This window comes from Typopeltis vanoorti, chromosome 7, assembly GCF_054136105.1.
Source record: "Typopeltis vanoorti isolate ZY-2024b chromosome 7, IOZ_Tvanoo_1.0, whole genome shotgun sequence".
Taxonomy (NCBI): Eukaryota; Metazoa; Arthropoda; class Arachnida; order Uropygi; family Thelyphonidae; genus Typopeltis; species Typopeltis vanoorti.
In genome coordinates, this window is record NC_143555.1 from 32,526,834 (window position 1) to 32,547,746 (window position 20,913).

Consider the following 20,913-nt stretch of genomic DNA (forward strand, 5'->3'; position numbering starts at 1 on the left):
ACCCCCCCCCCCCTTGTAGTTCCACATATACCCTTTTTTCAGAGGGGTCCTTGCACTGCTGGCAACCACCCAAGTAATCACCTCATGGTCACTTTCACCAATTGGTGGATGATTTGATACTTCATTGATAATTACATCCTCCGATGAGATGACCAAATCCAAGACCCTTAATCCTCTTTTGCCCTCTGTTACATACTGTCTGAGGTAGTTATCCCTCAAAAACTCAAGAAACTCATTTTCTTTACTTCCAGTTGCTATCTCTTCATTCCAGTCTATATTGCCATAATTAAAATCACCCATAATGATCACCCTTTTCTTATTTGCTTGGCTTATTTGACTATACATTTCACTATCACCACCATCCACATTACCAGGTCTATAACAACATCCCACCAAGTATTTGATTCTATTCACCTCTATCTCACACCATACTGCCTCAAAACCACTGGCCCCATTTCCCTCTTGCATCTCTACCTTGTATGGACATAACTCTTTCTCTATCATCAATAGCACTCCCCCTCCCTTTTTACCCCTTCTATCCTCACGAAACACATCATACCTCTCCATCTCTATTCCTGTCAGGATGTCATCCTCATCTAACCATGTCTCACTTATTCCGACAATCTCTGAGTGCACAGACGCAATTAGTGCAACCATTTCATCCGCCTTGTTTCTTATACTTCTAGCATTGGTATACATACACAACAACTCATTTCTGGATCTACAGCTAGTTCCACTGATACCACTCACTCGATGTGATCTCTCCATGCTGGACTGGGGACATTTCCCTTTCTGCTTCTTCATTTTAGAACCCTTTGCAATTCCATCTGTTTCCTTTTGATCCCTGATCATCCCATTACTTTCCTGCCTACACATGCTCTCACCTCCTCTTGGAGCATCCACCTTTCTCAAGCTGTGTATCCCTGTCCACCCTGAGCCTCCCCGTTTCCATGCTCCTCTTGCACACCCATTCTCTCATTTTCTATACTCATGCCACTCACTTCCCCATTCATTTCCACTCTTTCAATCTCTCCTGTCTTACTCTCCTGCTCTTCCACATCACTCCCCTCTCGATCTGATTTATTCTCTCTATTCACTTCTCCACTTTCCAGCAGCAGTCTCTCCAAGCGACTCACACCATAACCACTTAAATGTAGTCCATCGCTCCCATACAGCTCACTTCGTCCCTCAAACTCATTCCACACATTAACAAACTGTACTCCCATCTCCTCACACATTTCAGCCAGAATATCATTCATAATCCTTGCTCTCCACCTCATTTCACCACAATCATACCTAGGCAACACACTGACTACCCTTCCTGTCACACTATTCTCCTTTATCTTTCCAAGCAGTCTCCTGACATTCATTTTGACATGCTCTTTGTTCTCTCTCGAATCATTTGTACCAATTAATACAATTAACTCTTTTGCTCGTTCCTGCCTCATATTCAATGCCTCAATCACTCTACTCATTTTACCACCTGGAAAACATATCTTGTGCATTTTATCCTCTAGCACACCTTTAATAATGGAGTCGCTATACAACGCCACTTGCTTATCTTTTGTTAACTCTTTCATGCCATCATGATTTATTTTAATAGTTTTGACCTGAATTCTCTTAATTTCATTCCGTATCCATTTCATTTCTTGCTTCATCCAATCCAATTCACCTTCCGAACCTCGCGACACATTCTCTCTATCATTAAATCTTTCTAACTTTCTAACTCTCGACCCCCTCTTCTCACTTTCCCTCTCATTCATCCTTCTTTGTTTCCGTACTTTCGGTCCAACATACGTCCAACTTTCACTATCATTCTTCTCACTTTCACTCTCACATATCTTTCTTTGTTTCCGTACTTTCGGACTAACATGCGTCCAACTTTCGCTATCATTCTTCTCACTTTTACTGTCATTCATCTTTCTTTGGTTCAGTACTTCTGTTCCAAATTCCTGTTCTCAAACACTTTAATTTTTTCTTCAATAATCTTTGTGTATTTTAGTCTACAGTTCGCATTTGAGAGCTGCTCAACTTTTATTCGCTTTAAAACTTTTTTTACATGTTATTCTTTTCAATATGAAATTCAATTTTATCCTGTTCAAGACTAAATAGTGATTGCTTCCAATTTCAAATCATCTGTACACTTTGGTGTCCTACACCAGGGAGAAAACACCACTATCAACAATAACATAGTCAATCAGACTTTTCTTATTCCTTGCCTCTTCTCTCCATGTGAATTTGTGCACATTTTTATGTTGGAACATGGTGTTAGTAATAACCAGTCCATGTCCTGAGCAGAAATCCAAGAGGTATTTGCCATTATTATTGGCTTTGCTCTTTTCTCCAAATTTTCCCAAAATATTTTTGTATGTGTGACAATCATTTCCTACTCTGTTATTTAGATCCCCAACAAGGACCAACTTTTCCTTTTTCATTGTGTGAGTTGCTTTTACTAAAGCATCAAAAAAAGTTTATTTAATATATATTCTAGTGTATGTTGTGATTTCCTTAAGTTAATTAATAATCATGTATAATTAACGTATAAGCCTTTCTACGAGAATTACCACTATCATCAGTTTCCTATTTGCCAACCATCGCTGTAACCAAACTACCAACTGATTATTCATCTCCATCCCCTTCAATTTCAGCAGAAGTTTATCTTCTAGTATTCTATCAAGTATTGCAGAATCTAGAGAAATCACTGTATAAACAGGTTTCCTGTGCAATACACTTATCTAATTAGGTTACTTATGCAGGTTATCAAAAAATCCCTTTACAAACACATGCTTCTCTCTCTGGAAAGAGTTCTGTACATCGGTATAAGCCACATTTATGGAAAGGAAAAATATACAAAGAGCTACGTGGGCCTGCACTGGATTCCCCCTCTTTCTTCCATGCAGGCAGTTTCTATATAGAATTTCTAGAAAACCAAACACTCATCATAGCTACATACAAACCAACTGCTATTTGGCCCCATAACCTAGACATTTTAGATATAATTTTAGTGCATTCTTGTGCCATAATTCTATACAATATACACATGAAAATACAAGGTTAAAGTATTATTTATTAAATATACTGCCATATATTTCAGTCTGAAATTAACAGACCATCATCAGTGGCTTAAAAAACAGTTATTACAAGGTAGAATGCAAACAATTGATTTATTCAAAACAGAACCACATGATGTTAAATTGCCAGTTGCATTATGCTTTCACTGAAGATAAAGTTAATCATAACGGTGTAAAATAAATTGCATATATATAAAACTTATATCACACTCAACAGATCATCAGATAGATGTAGTATCTAGTTGATTTCTTAAGACCTTATGTCTTTATAAAATATCATTCTTGGCCTTAATAGTACAAAAAAAAAAAAAATCCTTTAACGATGTGTTTTTCAAATCAAACTATCCCATATTTTTGATAAAGATAGGTAGTCATTCCGATTCAAGTTGTGGTCTGCCTCCAATCCAGATTTAGATTTTTTGTGGAAAATATATGATTGATATTCTTGTATTCTTTTTTCTATTGAGCGTTCAATTTAGTACACCTGGAAGAGACATATGAGAGTGTTTATGTTTAGAAGAGCGGAAATACATTGAGAGTTTATTAATAGAAATAAAAGTTGCTACTAAATCATATTTCTTCAGAATTCTTGAAATCAGTTCTGAAATGCCGGAGATATATGGAATTGGAACTCAACGTATTGATTCCTTGTTGTTTGGGTTAGGTTTGTAGGAAGAATCAGATGTTGTGTAATCATTTCAGAGAAGTCATATTTTGTTTGTTAGTTGCGAGTTCTTCCTGTAAATGATGGGGAGTTGAACAATTAGTCTTAACTCGTTGAATTAAACACTTTGATTCCTGTCTTTTGAGCAGGATGATGTGCAGATAGTTGAAGAATGTAATGTCCAGTGAAAGTGGGTTTTCTATAAACTGATGTTAAATTATCTGATGATGGGTTAGATATATAGCCGACATTTTTGCAGTGTGGCCTCACAATATAGATACCTTACCAATGCTTTTAGCTACTATAAATACTTTATATCCTCATATCAAATTCACTGTGGAAATTGAAAGACAACAAATAATCGTTTTTAGACATTCTTCTCATTTGCTCACCAATTTTAAGAATTCTGAAGAATTTTGCATTATGGGTTACATACTAAGGCAAGTGATAGAAGTCTTTGGCTTCTATATATATATATATATATATATATATATATATATATATATATACATATATACAAGTAGTTCAGACGTGAATATATTTCACACCCAAACCATTGCTTTGCTTCCTTGGAAAAAGGATTAAAAACCAAGTATATAATTTCTTGTTATCCTTAACATGTAATAAACCTAAGGTAAAAAACTTTCTACATATATATGTATGCAATTTATTTTACACTGTTATGATTAACCTTTTCTTCAGTGAAAGCATAATGCAACTGGCGATTTAACATCATGCAGCTCGTTCTATTTTCAATAAATCAGTTGATTGCATTCTACCTCGTAACAACTGTTTTTTAAGCCACTGACGATGGTCTGTTAATTTCAGGCTGAAATATATGCCAGTATATTTAATGAATAATACTTTTACCTTGTGTTTTTGTGTATATTTTTAGTGATTTAAACAGCTATCATCCAAACACACAATTTATCATAGAAAAAGAAACAAACAACTGTCTTCCCTTCCAAGAAACACTAATTACACAGCTTCCAAATGACTCCTTATTCTTTTCTATTTAAAGGAAACCCACATACACATCAGAAGTAACTTCCATAAACAGTCATACCATCACCCATCTCAGTAGTATGGTATCTTTGATACACATACACAGAGCCACGGATGTTGTTCAAATGATGCTGACTTTGCCTCTCTGGAATGCAATACTTTTTTAGCCAATTTTTACAACCTCTGTAAAACAGAATTATTGTTATATGGGTATTTCCACTGAGTCAGAAGACTCACTGTGATTGACCTTCACTAACCTTAAACTCATTCACTGTGAAGGCACTCACAACTACAATGGAAATGGATTGCTAGAGTAATCCAATCCATTCATACACCATTCTCCAAGAAAAAAAATCTGTTTTGCACACCCTTACTAATCACATTCTTCACAACTTCCAGGGGTTACTCCTAGTTCTTTCTCTCTCTCTCTACTCACCATGCATTGATAAATTTCTTTATTGTCAGTCTATTGAACTCCTTTAGCATATGTTGGTTTAGGGTAAATTGAATGATTGATAGCCTATGGAAAGTTATTAGCCCCTCCCTCCCAATTCAGTTGTGAATTGGATGTGATTGGTTGTGTTGCTTTTTTTTTGTTTGTTTGTTAATTATCTAATACTGAGAATTTGACAGTTTATTAAATGGTAGTAATTCTCAACACAGAATATAAGATTTTTTTTTTTTTTTTATTATGTGTGTACCATGGAAAACTGTGTTTGTGCTCTGAACTGAAGATGCTGGATATACCAGCAAAATATTAGCAAATAAATTAAACAATAATTATATTCTGTGTTATGAATTCATGCTATTAAATAAACTGTCTTGTACTGCCAACACCTAAGCCTTTCCACTCATTTAAGGGAGGGTTTGGAGACTGTGTGGCCAAATTACAACTATTAATAATGGAACATGTATAGACCACAGTAATAACTTTAATTAAATAAAGGTACATATATTTCATACTGAAAGTAACAGTCCATCCTCAGTGTAGAACAAACAGTTAAAGGAATGGAACAGTCGGTGGATCACCAAATAAAATTGTTGCTGCTTGCCAGAAGATTAATTACTAAAATATTATTAAATAATTCTTTAAAGATAATTATTTCATTGATGGTTGCATAAAATAAGTATAAGTCTTTCCCAAACTTTTGGGAGAGAGAGAGACAGTCATTTCGATTTAAATTTGGCTGATGTAAGAGGGCTTCGCAACTTTCTTTAAAAAGGCGTTTATTTAAACCTGCATCTGTGGAGAAGACAAGCTTTATCCCACTGGATATTATGATTATTGTCAATGGTATTGTTGTGCTAGAGCAGGCTTATGAGGTTTCATGTATTCAATATAATATTGATGTTCCTTCATTCTTTTTTCCACAGAATGGCCTGTTTGTTCAAAATATGACAAATTGCATTCACATGGTATCTGGTAAACACCAGCCAATTATAGAGGTTTTGTAGATGGCAACAAGTGAGAAATTTTATTGATAGGAAAATATTTGGGAATAAGATGATACTTCTTCAAAATTCTGCCTATAGGTTCTGAGATGCCTGAAATGTAAGGGATTGGAACTCTGCAGTCTGTTGAAGAATCCTGAGGTGTTGGAACATAGGAATATTTTGAATAAATAGATATCTTTTCTTCAAAGGTAGAAATTTAATTTTCCAAACAAAATATCCAGATCACAGGCAGGGTATGTGTACAGTAATGCCAGGTAGAAACTGTTTTGTAATAGAAAGAAAATGGGTATCAATTTCTGTTGATATTATCCACTGTTGGCTACATAGGGATAGTTTTATGTACTTGGTAAAGCCATATATTCTTGGTCATCTGGCATCATGTAGAATTTAATTTTAAACCACTTATATCACAGTTTATTTAAAAATATATATATTTTTCCCATTTGGATATTAATTTATTGCATAAGAACCATTGGTGGAGATTAGGTCATGCTTTTTATTTATATAAGAATCTCTGCTTAGGATAACTGTTATGATATCATAATCTACCTTAGTCAGCCTGAGCAGGGAAGAAAGGTTCATTGTCAAAATGCCTAAGATATAATTTAGTTATTGAATCCATTTTCTGAAATAGTACTCAACTCATTAAACCATTGCTTGTGATAAAGACAGTTTAGAATGGATGGTTAGGTGTAGAGAAATGACAACCAACAAGATTGCGTTTACTTGCCCAAAAGTTGCAGGATAAGTGAGACATGGATATGAATATCTTCTGATGAGATAATCAAATCTAAGACCATCGATCCATGTGGCCTCTGTTATGTACTGCTTATGGTAGTTATTCCTTAAAACTCAAGAAATTCATTCTCTTTGGTTTTTGATGCTGTCTCTTCATAGTAATATAGACTAGACGTCTATATAACCATAATTGAAATCGTCCAAAATCACCCTTTTCTTATTAGCCAGACTATGTTAAAGATACCAAGCAATTTTAAACCTGGTTTTACTCCATTTTTTCCAAGTAAGCAAACAGACAAAATGTCAAGTTTGCACCTGCAATTTATGCAAGACTAGCTGATCCCACAGGTAGTGCAAGACCAAGGCAACTCGTGGTAAAGGTGGAGCAAGATCTGATCACTAATCTTAATATTTACCCTTAATGCCAAAACACATCTCCAAGAAGGGGATGTATGATGTTTTGTATTAAAGGCAAGGGGCCACTACCCAGACCGGTTTCGACCTTTATTGAGGTCTCATCAGTGGGAGCCAGGCTAGAAATACCAAGATTTAGTAATGCAGAGCTTGTAAGTATTTTACCAAAACAAGTTATCATAAGGTGTTATAACTTTATTAAATAAAAATCTCAGGAGGAGATATAGATGTAGAAAGTATTTTTAACTTGGGTATAGTTATGTTAAAGATACCAAGCAATTGTTTGCTTACTTAGAAAAAATGGAGTAAAACCAGGTTTAAAATTGCTTGGTATCTTTAACATAACTATACCCAAGTTAAAAATACTTTCTAGCCAGACTAGTTAGTCTAAACATTTCCTTTGCAATGCCCTCCACATCAACAGGTCTACAGCAACACTCTAATAAACATTTCACCTTGTCTACCTCCACTTCACACCATAATACTTCAAATCTATCAGTATTTGCTCCTTCCAAATCCACCATAGATGGGCCCAACTTCTTTGCCATCATCAATAACACTCCTCCTCTCCTTTTTTGATTTGTCTATCTTTGCAAAAGACTACATATCCCTCCATCTCTATTCCTGTCAGAATGTCATCCTCGTTCAACCATGTCTCACACATATACCAACAATTTTTGGGCAAATGAACTCTATCAACACTACAATTTCATTTCTCATTTCTAATACTTCGAGCATTTGTAAACATACACACACCAATCCATTTCTTTTTCTATAACAAGTCCCACTAACCCCCACTTCTCGATATGACTCCTCTACACTTCCCCCTGTCCATTCTTGTCTATCATCACTGATATTATCCCCCCCCCACACATTCTTGACTATCTTAATCCTTCTTGCACACCCCTGAAACACCATCATCATCATCATTATCATCTACACTTCATGCAGTGTCCCCTGTCCACCCTGTTCTTTCTCTCTCTCCAGCTCTTGAACAACACATCTTGCTTCCTCAGATCTTATATTAACTTCATTCGTTCTTTCTTGCAGCAACAGTTTGTGCAACCAGTTCACACCAAATCCATTCAAATGTAGCCCAACTCTTTTCACACAACTCTGCTAGCATGCCATCCATAATCTTCCTCGCTTTTTCAGCTCATTATCATACCTGGGCAACAAGCTGACTCATTACCTACCACATTGTTATCTTTCATTCTCCTTAACAGCCTCATGACATCCCTCCTTACATTCTTCTTGTTACCAGTCAAATCATTCGTGTAAACTACCAACTCTTTTGCTCATGTACTCCTCTTAGTGCTTCAACCACTCTGCTCATTCTGCCTCCCAGAAAACAGGCCTTGTTCACTTTTTTCACTCACCTCTTAATCAACCAATTTCTGTACATTATCACTCTCAAATCATTCAATATTTCTTTTAAATCTTTTGTCTCCATTCTTCCTCATATTCCCATGCAAATCTGTAATTCTTCTCAGTTCATATCTCATATGTTTATTCTCTTGCCTCATCTTTCCCAACTTTGCTTTCATATCTTTCTTTAATTTGTTTTTCAGTGCCACAAATTGCATTTTCATTACCTTGCACATCTGCTGTGTTACCACTCATCCCCATAACATCCACAATCTTTTTCCTGCACTTACATTCAGTGATAGTGATATCTCATACATATACATCTTAAATCTGTTCTTGTATGAATGCACTATTTCACTCATCTCTATTTAAAAATTAACATATTTCTGTTCTTGTCTATCTTTTACAAATGAAAAGTGAGAAGAGTGAAAGTTGTCAGTGTGTTACCCAGGTATGATGACGATGAGTTGTGACAGAGAGCCAAAATCATGAATGGTATGCTAGTGCAGCTGTGTGAGGAGAAGGGAGTGGAGTTTGTGGATGTTTGAGGGAAGAATGAAATTATACAGGCTGATGGGTTGCATTTAAATGGCTTTGGAGTGAGTGTTGCTGGTACAGTGTGTGATGCATGCCAGAGATAGAAGAAAGAGATGAAGGGAAAAATCAGGAGAGAGGTACTGAAGAGACAGAAGTGTTTGGCAGTGGAAACAGTAGTAGTGTGAGAGAGGAAGAGAGAACGGAAATACAAGAGGAACAGAGAAACGGTGGGGGGGGAGCTTAGGTGGACAGGGAGACATGACAGTGAATATGTGTATGAAGTGGAGAATATTGTGGGTGGAGAAATTGAGACTGAGCAGATATATGTAGCAAGTAGTGATAAAGGTGATTGAGCAGGTGTAGTGGGGAAATCACAACCAACATATGGTTTGGATAGGACTGGCTATAGACCTAAAAATGAACTGCTGTTTGTTTACAAATGCCAGAGGTATCAGAAATAAAGGGGATGAAATGGTTTCAGTGATTGAGTTTATTCGCCCCCAAATCATTGGAATAAGTGAAACACGGTTGAATGAAGATGATATCGTAACGGGAATAGAAATGGAAGGGTACAGTATTTTTTGCGAGGATAGAAAGGGCAGGAAGAGGGAGGGGTGCTGCTGCTGATGATAGCAGGGGAATTAAGTCCACATAAGGTAGACTTGAAAGGGAGAAATAGTAGCAATGGTTATGAGGCAGTCTGGTATAACATGGAGGTTGAGAGGAAGACGTATTTAGTTGGATGTTGCTATAGGCCTGGGAATGTGGAAGGTAGTGATGAAGAAATGTATAAACAACTTGGATTAGTGAACAAGAGAAGGGTAATTATTATGGTGATATAGATTGGAATGAAGAGATAGCATTTGGGAATAAAGAAAATGAATTTCTTGAGTTCTTGAGAGATAACTATCAGGCAGCATGTAAAGAAGGGCACTCGAGGATCAAGAGTTCTAGATCTCATAATTTTATCAAAGGATGTAATTGTTAGAAGGTTTCACATTTTCCTCCAGTTGGTGAAAGTGATCATGAAGTAATCACCTGTGTTGTGGCTAGTCATATGCAGATTTTGTGAGGAAAGGATATATATGTGGAATTATAAGGCTGGTAATTATGACAAGCTTAGGAGACAGCTTGGAGCTATAACATGGAACGAGGAGTGGAGCGGTAAGGAAATAAATGCTGCATGGGAACTCACAAAGAAATACATAACAGCATCAATGTACGCAGGGCCGTTGCCAGATTAGATTGTGCCCTGAGGCAAACAATTAAATATCACTCCTCCTAGATTATAAGACAAAAATATAAGAAAATCTCCAGTTGCTATTTTGTTTTTATTACAAGCGAAACATTAATGCAAAACGATTACATAATAATATTAATTAAATGTTTGCTCTATGGCGATATCGCACAGTGAAACTGTTTATAAGCTCTTCTAAATTTAAATTATAAGCTATGTCCGCCTCTATCGACCAACAACGCCTCTAATGACCAACAAATCTTTTTTGGGTCATTCCTGTTCGCAAATAATTTTTAATCAGTTTAAGCTTGGAAGAACTTCTTTCTCCACTTGCTATGCTAAACAGGAATTGTTAGCGTAGCGATGCCGCCTACCACAATATAGTTGAAAGAGCACCCTTATTAAGCCACGCCGTGAGGCAGGCTGCCTCTATGCTACACCCTGTTGACGGTACTGAATGTACGAATGTATTCTGAAGGCCAAAAGACTGAATAAGGCAAGTGTAAAATGTGTGAATGTGGAACTTAAGCATGAAATCTTGAAAAAGAAAGTACTTTGGAGAAAATGCAAGTTGAATAATGGTAATAATCAGTCACATGAAGAATATAAAGAACAAGCCAGGAGAGTGACTCAGTAAGGAAAACAAAAGTAGACTATGAGCAGCAATTGACAAATCAGGCAAAGAAAAACCCTAGAGAGTTTTTTAGATATGTGGCAAGTAGAAGGAAGAATGAACATGGTAAGATGAAGTTAAGGGATGAAAGTGGTAGAATGGTAACTGCTGCAGAGGACTGTTGAGGTATTCAGTGATCAATTTATAAGGGTTTTCATCCTGATCAGGGCGGAATCATGAAGAACTTAAGTTTTAGAGGACATAGGAGAGGATGGCTTAATTGTAAGTGAGCAGGAGGTATTTGAGGAAATAAATAAACTTGATGTCAATAAAGCAATAGGATTTGATGACATAACACCACACATCATAAGGGAATGTTCCAAGGAATTGGCAACAGCATTGGCATGCCTGTTTAATAAGTGTCTTACAACAGTCCAGGTTCGAAGGGAGTGGAAGGAGGGTAAAATTGTTTCACTGCATAAAGGTGGTGATAAGGCTGACATAGCTTCAAATTACAGGCCAGTCTGTGTCTGGAGTTGTGGTGAAGATCCTGGAGAGATTGGTGAGAAGCAGGATACAGAAAGGGGTTGATAACAGCAGTATTCTCTATGGTTATGAGCATGGGTTTGTTAAGGGAAGATCATGTTTCACTAACTAACTTATGTACTATAACAAGGTGACAAATACCTTGGACATGGGAGATGCATATACAGTGGTGTACTTAGATTTTGCAAAAGCTTTTGATAGACTGCCACATGACAAGCTCTTAAATAAATGGGATTAGATAACAGATGGGATTAGAAACAGATGGGATTAGATAACAGACTTCTGTTTTGGATCAGTGATTGGCTGTCGGATAGGTATCAGAAAGTTCTATATGGGGGGGGGGTGCAGTATCCTGAGAGAGAAAGGTCAACAGCGGTGTGCCACAGGGGTCAGTTTTGGGGCCATTGTTGTTCAATTTGTATGTTAATGATATTGAGTTGGATTTAACTAGTGATATCCAGCTGTTTGGAACAAGACAAATGATGCAAAACTGGGGGGGGGGGCAATGAACCATCAAGCAGATGTTAATGCTTTACAAGAGGACTTGAATAGATTGCATGAATGGGAAGGTAAGTGGAACTGTCGTTTCAATGTTGCCAAGTGTAAGGTTTTAAGATTTGGTATGCAATGATGGGATGCAAAGTATACACTTGTTGGAGAAACTTTAACTCCACCAAGAAGAAAGGAAGTAGAAGAGATTCTCTCCTCTCAAGATCTAGGAGTGATGACGGACAAGAACCTGAAATTCAGGGGTCACATTGCACAATTTGTGAAGAAATCATATCGAATAATGGCAATGATGTGGAGGACCCTGACATTCAGAAATAGAGAGGTTATGATTCCATTGTATAAGGCCTTGATCAGGCCTTATATGGATTATTGTGCACAGATTTGGTCGCCGGGTTTTCATAATGCCGAGGATATGTTGGAAAGGGTCTAGAGAAGATTCACAAAAGTAGTCAGTTTGGAATGTGGAGTATGAGGACAGATTGAGAGAATGTAAGTTGCAAAGCCTTATGAATAGGAGCAGAATATGATTGAGACATATAAGCTGGTCAGGAGTTATTAGGTAGACATGGATAAGATTTTTCATAGAATAGGAGAGGGGAGTAGAACAAGAGGCCATTGCTGGAAACTGTATAAGGAGGGTGTGAACAGAGGAGTGAGGAGCAGGTTCTTTGCATGGAGGATGGTTGGTGAGTGGAATGCACTGCCTGAGTGTGTTGTGGATGTAGATTCATTGAATCAATTTAAGACACAGTTGGATGAGCACTGTATGCAATAGTGTGTACCTCCCATGAGTCTCTGACTCCATGGAGGTCAAAAATGTTAATAATAATAATAATGAAAAGACTATTGCTTTATGTGTAATAAATTATGTGACAACTCGATGAAGTCTAAGGACTCATTGTGGGAGGCCAATTCTACACTACTTGATCCACTGTCTACAACTACAGTATTTTTGTCTGTTATTTATTATGCATGTTAGTCTAGTTTGTGAGAGTTAAAACCTGAGTTTCTGAGAGAAAAATCCCCTGCTACCTAGGTGTGAGACTGGATAACTTGTCTTCACTTGAAAAAGCTCATATCTACCATTTGTCATTATGAGAACTGAACCTAGGTTCAGTTGAAGGGTGCATCATCTACTATCACTCCATTAAAAAGACACCAATAAAAATTAATGAAAAATGCAAATTATGAGTGATTCAACTGAAACAAATATGGTTTCAGTCTCTGTGTGTTAAGGCTTTTTAAGTGCTGGGAAAAACTCACGATAAAATTTCAATGGAGTGAATGATTAAAAATAATATTTAATGCTTCCAGTATTTTCTCAATTACAGAGAAATGATATCCCAGTGAGTTTTGAACATCATCTCATTGTTCACTAACATTGTCTCAATCGACTCCTTATTGCTTTTTTTATTTTTATTTTAAAAAAGCAACCTCTAACCCAGGGGTTCCCAACCTTTTTGTTTCCTAGAGCACATTCTAAAATAGCAGTAGGGTGATGGGCACCATCTATTTTTTTCAAGCAAATTTTTTGAATTCTTTTGTTAAATGAATACATACAAAGTTTACATTATAATCAAATGTTTTATTACTTAAAAGTTTACATTATATAAAAATGTAAATATATATATATATATATATGTGTAAGTTAGTGTGATCTTTGGCATTGCATTTCATTGGCCAGTGCTTCATAATTAGGAGAATATGATGATATTCCAGTTCTTAAACTGGAATGAACAGCTTCGAATGCGCATCTACTTTACATTGTATGTGTTTAATACTTGTCATGTGTCATTAATGCATGCATCTTATAGCATGCCATGAATTGTTGCATGATTATTTCAAACTATATGGCACACGGTTGAACAGCGGCGGGCACACACAAATTGGTCGACGGGCACCATGGTGCCCACAGGCATAGGGTTGGGAACCCCTGCTCTAACCTCCTTTCCTTTGCTATTCTATAACCAAAAAATGAGGGTACCTCTATGGGGGGTCTCCCCCTCTCACCTTGACAATTTGTTTTATGGAAGATTTTGAAAAACAAGCTCTTGACTCAACCCCCTCTCAATCTATTTATCTGGTTAAGATATGTAGATGATGTCTTTTCTGTTTGGTCTCATGGACTAAGATGCATTAGATACTTTTCTGTCACACCTATAGTCTTCGTCCTAGAATCCAATTTACAATGGAAAAGAAAACTAATAATAATCTGGAGTTTCTTAGACACCTTGGTCATTCCTTTTCAGTATATAGGAAACCCATTCACACATACATTCACAACCTGCCCCCCCCAAACAACATGGTGTTATAAAAACACTAACTCATATAACTTTTGTTCCAGTGAGACCTCTCTTGTTGCGACACAACTCAATCATACACACCACACTTTTCTAATGGCTACATTTCCCACAATATAAAAAAAATAATCAGTCCTTCTCCCAATCCACGACCTTCTCTTCAGAAAGGGTTTGGTAATGCTATCAACTGGCCTCTATGTCCGAGGCATCAAAAAATATATCCAGAATATTAAAGAAATACAATCTTTGTACAACTTTCAAGCCCCACTTAAAATCAGCTACTTTTATCTGCTCCACTCAAGACAGATTCCCCTCCCTCTCAGTTTCAGGTGTATGTAGATCGAGTTCCTTGTTCCTGCAAGTTGGCCCTATAGACAGACAGGAAGATCAGCTGTCATCCAAATGGAAGAACATAAACAATACATCTGCAGTTATGACTATGGGCAACATGGCCTTCCAGATGATTCTTTGGATATAGCTTGCAGAATCAATGGGAAAAAGACCATCACAGTAAATTTAGAAGAGGATTATTTTTAGAATCTGCTGCTGCTTTTAAAAACCTGCCTAATTTAAATAAATAGGGTTGCATAAAACTTCCCAAAATATGGGAAACACTAATACTTCGAGATCCCAGTTTATATCCTAGACTGCTGACAGGTGTCCATAGAGGGTGCCCCATCTTAGGACTTAGTTTTTTGCCCATGTGTTTCAGTTAGTTTTGTACTGCCTTTGTGTGTGTATGTGCGTTTCAAGTCTCATTCTGTACTCCCTAATGATGTCTATGTAACTGAGATGAAATATTGGAAGCATTAAATGCTATTTTTAATTGTTTCCTAGTGCTGTTTCATTCCATTCAACTTTTATCATGGCAGAATCTCTAGATTTCTCATATGGAAAAAGGTAACAGTATGTACTCATAAAACAGTAGGACTAGTTGTTATGTTAAATTTTTTCTTGACAATTATTCATAAGACTTTTTTATATAATCTTTGTCAAGTAGCTTTATTTGCTACTTGACAAAGATTATATAAAAAAAGTGCAATAGTAGGACTAGTTTTTATAAGATATTTATATTGAATGCTGGACACCATTTAATAATGAACAAAAGAAATTTGAAAACATTTTTCCTTTTCTTTTTTTTTCTCTCAGGTTTGGTTGGCTGACTGGCTTTTGGCAAATAATCCACACAAGCCACTACTTGAGTGATTATATAGCCCTGGTTATATGTAGCAGAAACACAGTGATCCTGGTTAAAAAGCTTTATTTCACTTTATTTTACAATAAAAGTGGTGAATTTTTCAAACAAGCAGTGAAGTGTTTATAGTTTCTAGAAACAGTGTCATGTGCTACAAATTTTTAAAACACTGAAATAAAAATGAATCATATTTATTTTTTGAAATTTCAATAATTATTGTTAAGGGACTCATGAGATCCACTTTAAATCCAGCAAAGGGTATCATGTACACTTATCACTGTCAGCACACATTCACCAGTCTTCATGTAGAAAACCCTTTCTCACTCTTTTGCACAATTTTGGAGATGGTCCCTATCCTTGCTCTTTACCATGGATCTGCTTGGGAATAGCATTACACTACTTGGAAAGAAGTCGCTGGACACCCCCAATGGGCAAGGTGCATTGTGCCATGTAATGAGTCACATGTTTGTAGCCAGTATAAATTGGAGGAATATGATGCTCCCAAGTCAGTGCAACTGTGTTGGGATAAAACGGCTGCGAGAAGGGAGCTGACAGAGTTTGAGACATCGAGATAGGATGTTGTTGCAGGCATCTTGCAACATTGATAAATTGCTGACAAATTGAGCCATTCCAGGTCAACCATCAGTGATACCATACCATACCGAGATGGAAGCACAGGGGGCCAACTGCAAGTGCTTCCTGCAGTGGGCAACCCACTACATGCACCAAGTGTGACCATAGGGTGCTGCAAAAGGATAATATGTGAAACCACTATTCATCAGTGAACACTTTGAATGCAGAATTCCAAGCATGAACTGCAACATGAATCTGCCTAAAAACATTTAGAAATAAGGCTCACAACATGAGTTTCCATGGTAGGACTGTAATATGCAAACTCCACATTACTCGAAAACCAACATGAAGCATCGTCTTCAGTGGTGCAAAGGACATGTACAGTGGGACATGGAAAGACGAGTCATGCTATTCCCTCTACCGGACAGAAGTGGGTGTGGCAGATGCCCAGTGAACATCTCTTACCAGAGTGCATAACCACAATTATAAAATTCAGAGTTGGTGGTGTGATCGTATGGTCCTGGTTGGTCTCTGACTTCTGTTTGTGGTGCCACAACCATTGAACTCTGAGGTATTTGCACTGCATTGACCAGAAAGTTCAAATACCTCAGAGCTCAATGTGTCATCAGGCTGCTGCAACTGCATAGTGTGTGGACAAGAACGTCTTCACACTTGACTGACCTCCACAGAACTCTGATCTCAACTCTAATGAACATCTGTGGGATGAACTGGAGAGTCAATGAGGTCATGGGACGTCCAACCCGTAACAGTCCAGGACCTCATAATATGTCTACAGGAAGAATGGTCCAAAATTTCCATTGATTGCTATCATATGCTTGTGGAAAGTATGCCCCATAGGATTGCTGTAGTCATTGCAGCGAAACATCTTATTAAGGTGTTCGGTATGGATGTTTGTTCTTCACACTATGTGGTGTCTGTTGACTATTTTCCAAGCAGTGTATATATTTGTCATATCATTCCTACTCTTGTCTACCAAACAGTAAGTTATGTTTGCACATTCTGTTCTTATGAAATGTCAGTTTAAAGTCCTGATGTTTTCTTTATTCGTGTATCCTCTTTAATGTTTCCTCATCCCCTTGAAATTGAGATCTGTACATTGTAGTGATTAAAAAAACAGGCCCTGAAAGTAGAAATAACAGGGAAAAGATCCAGAGAAAGACAAAATGTATGGAATGCAGTATCAATTGGAAAAAAGTTGACAGAAAAATACTAATGAAATCCTGAACATGTTATTTTAGTAAGATAGTACACCATTTTGCATAGATTTTTCCTAGGATGCAATGCTGCTTCATTTTATTTAAGCAAACAGAATGAAGCAATATTGCATCCTGGATAATTACAGTAGTTACAATTGAAATTGAGCCAAATTTGTTTAACTTTATATGTGGTAAGGTTGTGATAATTTTTTCTTATTTTTTTGATTGACCTGTAAGAATGAGATTTTGATTTATTTTTAGTGATGTGAAAGTAAATTTTTGTGAAATAATAGTTCAATTGTTCCAGGATAAGAGTAGAGGGAGAAATGCTTGCTATATTTTAGGAATTGTACCTTACATTTTCTTACTAACATTGTATGTGGGTTCAGAATCTCAAAGGCATCGATTTAACAATGTTTAGTTTTTAGAAGCACATGGATTAACATGCAAAGCACTTTGCCCACTGATCAGATTGAATATTTATTCTGCTCTCTAACCTAGAAGTTCCTGGATTCAAATCCTTCTGTGTATGGGTATTTATGAATCATTTTTAGGTGGTAGATGATTTCTCATTGCCCAATGCAACCATTGTGCTAACTAGAGGCCAGAAGTACTTTGAAAAAAAAAAAAAAAAAAAAAATACTATGTTTGATCTGCAAAATCTAAACCTCAGCTATGCCACACGTCTGACATACCATCTGTATTTCAGATGTTGGAAAAAATTAGTATTCTATGATGAAAAGTTGATAATTTCATGAAAAACAGCATTATGAATCTTAATGCTCTTTTATGACATTAAATCTGTGTGGTGATAAGCCACATGAATTCTTTCCAGGTGGTCTTAATGTAAGCTTTTCTCTTTGATGCTTCAAATCAAATATCTAAAGAACACTCAGTCCAAACATGTTACCCTTCCATCTCACTAAAGGTCTATCATGTCCCATTTTTCAAGGAATATTACTTTATATTACTGTTTTGAGAAGTCCACCTTCCATTCTTTTTGTGTCTTCCAAGTATTTCACCTTTCTTCTGTCAGTGCTCATAACTATTTCAAAGTTCTACTAATCCATCCATTTGTCTGCTTTTCAATATATGAGATCTGGTTCATGGACAATTCATTGCAGAAAATATTCCATGAAAATGTTATTCGGGATATTGCATCAATACCAATATATAAAAAGTAAAAGCAGTGTAAGATAAATTTCACAAAATACAGTTTTTTTATGTATTTAAGTATTATTTGTTTAGATTTTCATAATATTTTTAGTCTTATACAATGAAACTAATATATTTATTGATCAGCGAGTTTCCTAATTTCAGTTCCGTTGTAATTGTTATTCATTTTAACCTCGTTTGGAAATCCTGCTCAAATTCCATGACCAAAACATGGGAACTACTCAAGTCATCAGGCCTCCAATAAGCAGTGCTGTGATCTCACATCAGATGATGAAATTCATCTCTTACCTAAAAACAATTACAAACAGCTGTGAGTTTTGAATTCACAGCTCAGTGGTGGGAGAGGGTATGCTATGTAGTCAGTTTTTTTCTGATATTTCTGATTACAGTTTATTTTTGAACGTTTCACAAGAGAAGTAATTAATTACATATTTTGCTTTGGGAGCATCTATTCTATATATATGTGTGTGTGTGTTTTATTTATTTATTTTTTTTTCAGTAAAGAAGACTAAATATAAAATTTTAAATTTCTTAGTGTTATAAAATACTAGTATTGGAGGAAAAGGTCAAGACTAGTATTGCACCTGCAGATGGCAATTTAGCTTATGCTGCTTTACATAATGATGATAGGATTTATGTAATTTTATTATAATTTTCTTTAATATAATTACTCAAAAGTGAACCTATGATCTTAAACTAGCTCTGTAAATGATAGTAGCATACAACGTGTCTTTTGTATGGAGGAAAAGTGGAGTCATTTTCAAAATAAACATGTATTCAATAACTGAAACATGTCACCTTCTGAATTAGTTCAGATAAAAAATATATCACACTTGGATGGATGTCTAAATGCTCAGAACAGCAAAAATAGTGAACATTTAGAAGAATAAGTATTGTTAAATATTGTGCCCTTTCTCCTTAACTATTCATAAATATTTTATGCTCACTAATAACTATTCTAACTATTAATAGAATAGTTAATAGGAATATGTAAATAGTTAACTAAAAATATTAGTTGGAAATAACTATTTTCTCTAAATATGGTGCTCTTTCTTCCTAACCATCCTATCCCAGTTCTATAACAATTAATATTCCACCTTCAGAGCCTGTAGTAAGAAAGAATATTAACAACTTTATACGGAATAAAAATTTTCAGAAAGCTAAATATAATCGAAATAATAAAATGTAAAATATTTCTTAAATTTTTTAAAAATATTTCTTTTTTTTTTTTCACATATATCTGCGATGAATTGTTGGTGATCAGTTTCCCACGATGAATTGTCCAGTCACAACGAGATCCTATATAGTCGCATGCAAGAGAGATTTTTCTGTTAGCCTTCCTGAATATAGTCGCATGTAACAGATAGCCTTCTTGAAGGTTCCAATTTTCACATTCCTAAGTGGCTACTGATCAACCTGCATCCGGCATCCTCAGCTTGATTTCCTTAAATTTGCTGACTACCTCAGTTATTTCTCCATTAAGGTACATTTGTTTCTCAGATGCTATCAAGGATCTTATCAAGAAATAAGATCTTTGATAGCATCTCTATCAAGGATCTTATTCCTCCTGACTCTTCCCTGCTGTTTGTTACAGAGAAGTATTGTATTTATCAGTGTATCTCAGACTGCTGAACTAACTGTCAGCTATTCTAATCCCGGTCTTCAGCTCATCGAGTACTATATGTATGATGTCCTTAGCATCAATACTGAACAGGTGAGGAAAAAGTAAGTATTCTTACCTACCTGAAGCTAATCAGATACAACACCTATTCCTAATGTTGCTTCTTATTCACTGTACAGGTTAACTATCAACATAATAACATGCTGAGGAAACCCAATTAATTTCATTAATTCCCCCCCCCCTTCCTAAGTTTCACATGCTGAACACAAAAGCTTTTGAGTAGTCTGTATTAAAAAAGGAAATCTAAACTCTCTCTGTGCTTCTCCATGATCTGCCTGGGCAAAGGATCTGATCTCTGGTATAACTTGCATTTACCTATTTAATTTCTCACTCATTTCAGCCCTTGACCTCGACCTCAGTCCTATTTAGAGTAATCTTTAGTACAATTTGGCTTTCACAAGAGCAAGTAATCAGTCGTTCATTTGTCTTCTCCCTTTCCTTCTTTTGTAGTGGTACAAATACTGACTCCTTCCAGTTTCTAGGCTGTGCTTGTCTCCCATAATTCTGCCAGGATTCCATCTGTAACTGAGACCTTATTGTTATTAAAGCTCCTTAATTGTTCTTTTAACTTCATGCCTAAGTAAAGATGGTTCCATCTCAAGATTCCCTTAAG

The 20,913-nt window shown here is 36.2% G+C and overlaps 1 protein-coding gene across 2 annotated transcripts in view; it reads left to right on the forward strand.

The window, feature by feature from the left end:
* LOC150104568 (nucleoside diphosphate kinase 5-like) overlaps positions 1-15,847 on the forward strand; it is a 122,812-nt gene extending 106,965 nt beyond the window's left edge. For both annotated transcript variants that reach the window (XM_090395784.1, XM_090395785.1), the window contains one exon: positions 15,608-15,847. In XM_090395784.1, the coding sequence (XP_090251910.1) occupies positions 15,608-15,664 (57 nt within the window). In that variant the 3' untranslated portion in view covers positions 15,665-15,847. The remainder of the gene's footprint in view (positions 1-15,607) is intronic.
* The last annotated feature ends 5,066 nt before the right edge of the window (positions 15,848-20,913 follow it).